The following is a 5,217-nucleotide window of genomic DNA, read 5'->3' as shown; positions in this document are numbered from 1 at the left end:
ATTTTAAAATATTATTTTTTTTTTTTTTTTTTTTTATTTTTTTTTTTTTTTTTTTTTTTTTTTTTTTTTTTTTTTTGTTTATGTTACTCTTTCATCATATTATTTAATTATATGATATGATTTTATCTTGAACCATACGTTCATTAATTAATTCATTTATTAATTATATATATATATATATATTGTTATATTTGTAATTTTATATAATAATTTTATTATTTGTTGATATGTATATGTTTATATAAGTATTTCCACGTTGAAATGCATAATTTACACATATTTAATTATTTATTTATTTAATATATATATATTTTCTTTTTTGAAATATAAATATTATGGATTTTATAAAACACCTAAGTGACAATGACAAGATCCGTAATATATGTATTCTGGCCCATGTAGATCATGGTAAGACAACATTAGTTGATAATTTAATTAGTTCAAATAAAATAATAAGTGAGAAAAACATTGGAAAAATAAAATACTTGGATAGTAGAGAAGATGAACAGAAACGTCAAATAACTATGAAAAGTTCTAGTATTCTTTTAAAGCACATTTATAATAAAGATTATTTAAAGGACATGCTTATTGAAAATAAGGATAAGAATAAAAAGAATAATAATTTAAACAATAATAATGGTATTTATAATGAACATTCTGTTGAAAGGAATATTGATAATAAAATTAAGGACAATATGAATAGTGATAATATAAAAATTGGTGATAATATAAAAAGTAGTGATAATATAAAAATTGTTGATAATATAAAAAGTAGTGATAATATAAAAAGTAGTGATAATATAAAATGTAGTGATAATATTAATAGTGGACTAAATATACCAAAAGAGGAGAAAAATAATATGGATACTTTTTCAATAAATATAATTGATACACCTGGACATGTGGATTTTTCATCTGAAGTATCTACATGTATCCGTATATGTGATGGTGCTTTAATTTTAGTAGATTGTATTGAAGGGTTATGCAGTCAAACAAAGATTGTATTAAGACAAAGCTGGAAAGAAATGATAAAAACTATTTTAGTTATAAATAAAATAGATAAATTAATTACTAATCAAAATATGGATAGTATAACTGCTTATGAACATATTAATAATATTATTGAACAAGTAAATGCTTATATTTATCAATTATATATTGAAGAAAATATGGATAATGAAAATGTTGAAACCAAAAATGAATTAGAGAAATATTCCTATTCCCCTTTAAAAGGAAATGTTTTATTATGTAGTAGTATACATTGTTGGTGTATAGATATGGATATTTTTTGTTACTCCTTTTGTAAAAAAATGAATATTGACACTTCTAATTCGGATAAAATTAAAAAATACATGTGGAATCAATATTACTTTAATGTCAAAGAAAAAAAAATATTAAAAATACCTAACGAGACATATACAAAAAATAATAACAACAATAATAATAATAATAATAATAATAATAATAATAGTAATAATAATAATAATAAAAATAATAGCTATGCTAATTATAATAACACAAATGATAACGATTATAATAAAACAAAGAAAAAAAAGAAAAATTTATTCTCCCTTGTTGTACTAGATTTCTTATGGAAAATATATGATATTACCATAATAAGTAGAGATGATGAACAAATTAAAAAATTGTGTAGAGAATTAAATATATGCGATTCATTTATAAATAAAAATCAACAAAATAATTTAGAAAATAATACATATATATTAACTTATATTATGTCACGTTTCCTAAATTTATCTAGATCCATATTTAATGCATGTATTGAAATATTCCCATCTCCAAAAAATATTGATGAAAATAGACTTTTCAAAATTTATCCATCATTATATAATGATGAGATATATAAACATATTATAAACTGTTCTACACAAAAATTTACAATTATCTATATATCCAAATATATATGTGCAAATTTACAAAATAATACTTTAGTTGGATTTAAAGGATTCTATGATAAAAATACCTTTCTATCAATATGTAGAATATATTCAGGAATGTTGTATGAAAATATGATTTTATATATATGTGGGAAATCTACTAAAACTATAATCAAAAAAATTTTTATATGTATGGGCGGAGATTTAATACCCATTCGGTATGCATATGCAGGTAATATTGTGGCTCTATATCTTTCCATAATATATGACGATATAAACAATAATGTAGGATATAATTATTTAGAAAATGATGAGATAACACGTGATCTAAATAATATAAATAATAAAAGAGAAGAAAGCCACTTTATGTCAGATAACGTACATATAAATTGTAATAATAGTGTAGAAAAAAATATGAAAGAAACAAGTAATCATAAAAATGATATAGAACTAAATAATAGTAGTAACAATAGCAATAATAATAATAATAATAATAATAATTTGTTTTATAACAAAAATGTGGAACATCCATTAAATAGAAATAATATAAATATGGAACATAATAATGCAGGAGATTTACAATATTTATCAAATACTTTAATGAATTTAATAAAAAATAAACGTAATAATAAAACAGAACATAACATATTTTTAATGAATAATGATGGTATATTTTTAAATAAAAATATTACCTTGTCAAATTATAAAAATGCGGATTCATTTATATTACCATTTACAGATACATGTTCTACTATATTGCACACAATAATTGAACCAAGAAATATTCAAGATATGAATAAATTTTTATATGGTTTAATTTTATTATATACATGTGATACATCTATAGATATAGATTTTAATGAAAAGGGGGAATATATATTAAAATTTTGTGGAGAAATACATATGCAAAAATGTTTATCCGATTTTGTTAATATTTATAGTAATATAGAAATTAAAACTTCAGATGCCAATATTTCAATACGTGAAGGAATCCATGAAAATTACATAAAACTTAAAAGAAAAAAGAATAAAATACCTGATAATTTAAAAATTCTATATGATTACTATTTAAAAGTACAATCAACTGTAGGAGGAACGGAATGTTCTCAAAAGAATCCAGACAATGATATAAATAATAATATGTTATGTAAAGATACTTTTAAAAATCAAAATGTAATTAATATTATGAATAATAATAATATTGATGATAATATGGATAAAAATAATTATATGATTTCAGAAAACTTATTTAAAAATGTTCCTATAAATAAAGATAATCATTTCTTAAATATTTTATTTAATTATAATAATAATACAATATGCCATAAATTAAATAATGATGCTTTTTATCTTTTCGTAAGTGTATTAAATATGCCAGACAGTTTATTAAACTTCTTTGACAAAAATTATTCGAACATTCAAACCATATTAGAAAACAGATCTATATCTCCACAATTTTTAAATTATAATAAAAATGATTTATCTTCAATAAATGAAAATTTTATGTATAAACAATGTTTAATTAATCTGGAAAAATATGTAAATGAAATATGTTTTTCAGACAAAATGTATTCTGATAATATGACAGATGAAATTATAAAGGAAGATATTCAAGAGGAAAACAAAGATAATATGACAAGTATTTATGAAAATAAAGATAGTACTGAAAAATTAAATATGTTAAAGAAAAATAAAAATTATCACTTGGAATTATGGGATATATGTGTACAAAATGGAAGTATTACATTGTTATATTTAAAAAAATATTATAATAAAAAAAATAATAACGAGTATTTACAAGATAATATTTTAACGAATAATAAATATAGAAAGGTTATAAATGATAGGTCGTTTATAGATACCTATTTGTCGGATAATAATAGTGATATAAATATATATTTGAATAATTTATGTCTTGGATTTAAATTGGCATCGAAATATGGTCCCATAGCACAAGAGCCCATAAGGTATAAAATGTGTATGTATATATATATATATATATATATATATATATGTATATATATATGTATATATATTTATATATATGTATATATATTTATATATTTATATTTATTTATATATTTATATTTATTTATTTATTTTATTTTATTTTTGTTAGGGGAACACTCTTTATTATTGAGGGACTTATTATTGATGAAGAATCCAAAGATGAAATGTTCGAAGATGTAAATAGTAATGAAGAAAATACAGAAGAAAAAATTAATGCAGGTAATATCATTGCATTAATGAAAGAGGCATGTTTAAATTCTATGCAACAAAATAAATTAAGAATATTTGAACCTATGTTAAGATTAAATTTGACATGTGAAAGTACTGTATTAGGAAAAGTGTATAATGTATTATTAAAAAGGAGATGTTCTATTTTATCAGAAGAAATAAAAGATGGTTATTTCTTATATTGTATTGATGCTTATTTGCCTTTATTCAATTCTTTCAAATTAGCAGAAGAATTAAGATCAAAGTGTTCTGGAAATGTTATTTATGATATTCAATTTAGTCATTGGAATAAATTAAATGAAGATATATTTTTATTAAATGATACATCAACATTTATATATGATGAGGATTTTGATGTCAAATTAATGGAAAATACAGCAACCGATATCGTTAACTATATTAGGAGAGCAAAGGTAAAGAGAAAAAAAAAAAAAAAAAAAAAAAAAAAATATATATATATATATATATATATACATATATGTATACATTTTTCTCATTATATATATTTTTTCTTTTTCAATAAAATTTTAAATGTATATATTCATCCATATTGTTAATTATAAAAATATGTACGTCATCCTTATGTTGAATAATACATTTATATTCTTATTTATTTATTATATATATATATTTAATATTTTACTTTACAGGGATTAGAAACAAATGAAAAAATTATGCAAAAACCAGAAAAACAGTGTACCTTAAAGAAATAGTTTTGAAAACTAAAAAATAAATAATAAATAAATTAAATTATAAATTAATAAGTTGTTTTTGTATATATATATATATATATTGTCTTATGTTTAAAATTAAAATTTCTTATTCACTTTATATTTTTTATACCTTCTTAATTTTTGTTCAATTTATAAATTTTTAGGTAAAAATAAACATATAAATTATATATATATATATATATATATATATATATTTTATATTACACATTTATTCAAAATATATATTTATTATTGTTTATTATGGTTCCATATATCTCTTTTATTTTGTTTATTATTTTATTTCATTTTTTTTTTTTATGTGAATTGTTAAAAAATACACTTCTTTGAATTTTTTTTTTTTTTTTTTT

General features: G+C 19.2%; 1 protein-coding gene across 1 annotated transcript; it reads left to right on the top strand.

Annotated features, from left to right (window-relative positions):
- Positions 1 to 335: 335 nt before the first annotated feature.
- Positions 336 to 4,849, top strand: PRSY57_1347300 (elongation factor Tu, putative; the record flags this gene model as incomplete). Its single annotated transcript, XM_012909397.2, has 3 exons — positions 336 to 3,865; positions 4,018 to 4,549; positions 4,787 to 4,849. 3 exons carry the CDS (start codon positions 336 to 338, stop codon positions 4,847 to 4,849), a joined length of 4,125 nt encoding a protein of 1,374 aa, XP_012764851.2.
- Between the last annotated feature and the right edge of the window lie 368 nt (positions 4,850 to 5,217).

The sequence above is a fragment of the Plasmodium reichenowi genome, chromosome 13 (genome assembly GCF_001601855.1).
Source record: "Plasmodium reichenowi strain SY57 chromosome 13, whole genome shotgun sequence".
Taxonomy (NCBI): Eukaryota; Apicomplexa; class Aconoidasida; order Haemosporida; family Plasmodiidae; genus Plasmodium; species Plasmodium reichenowi.
The sequence above is the reverse complement of the archived record's forward strand: the minus strand, read 5'-3'. Positions and strand labels throughout refer to the sequence as shown.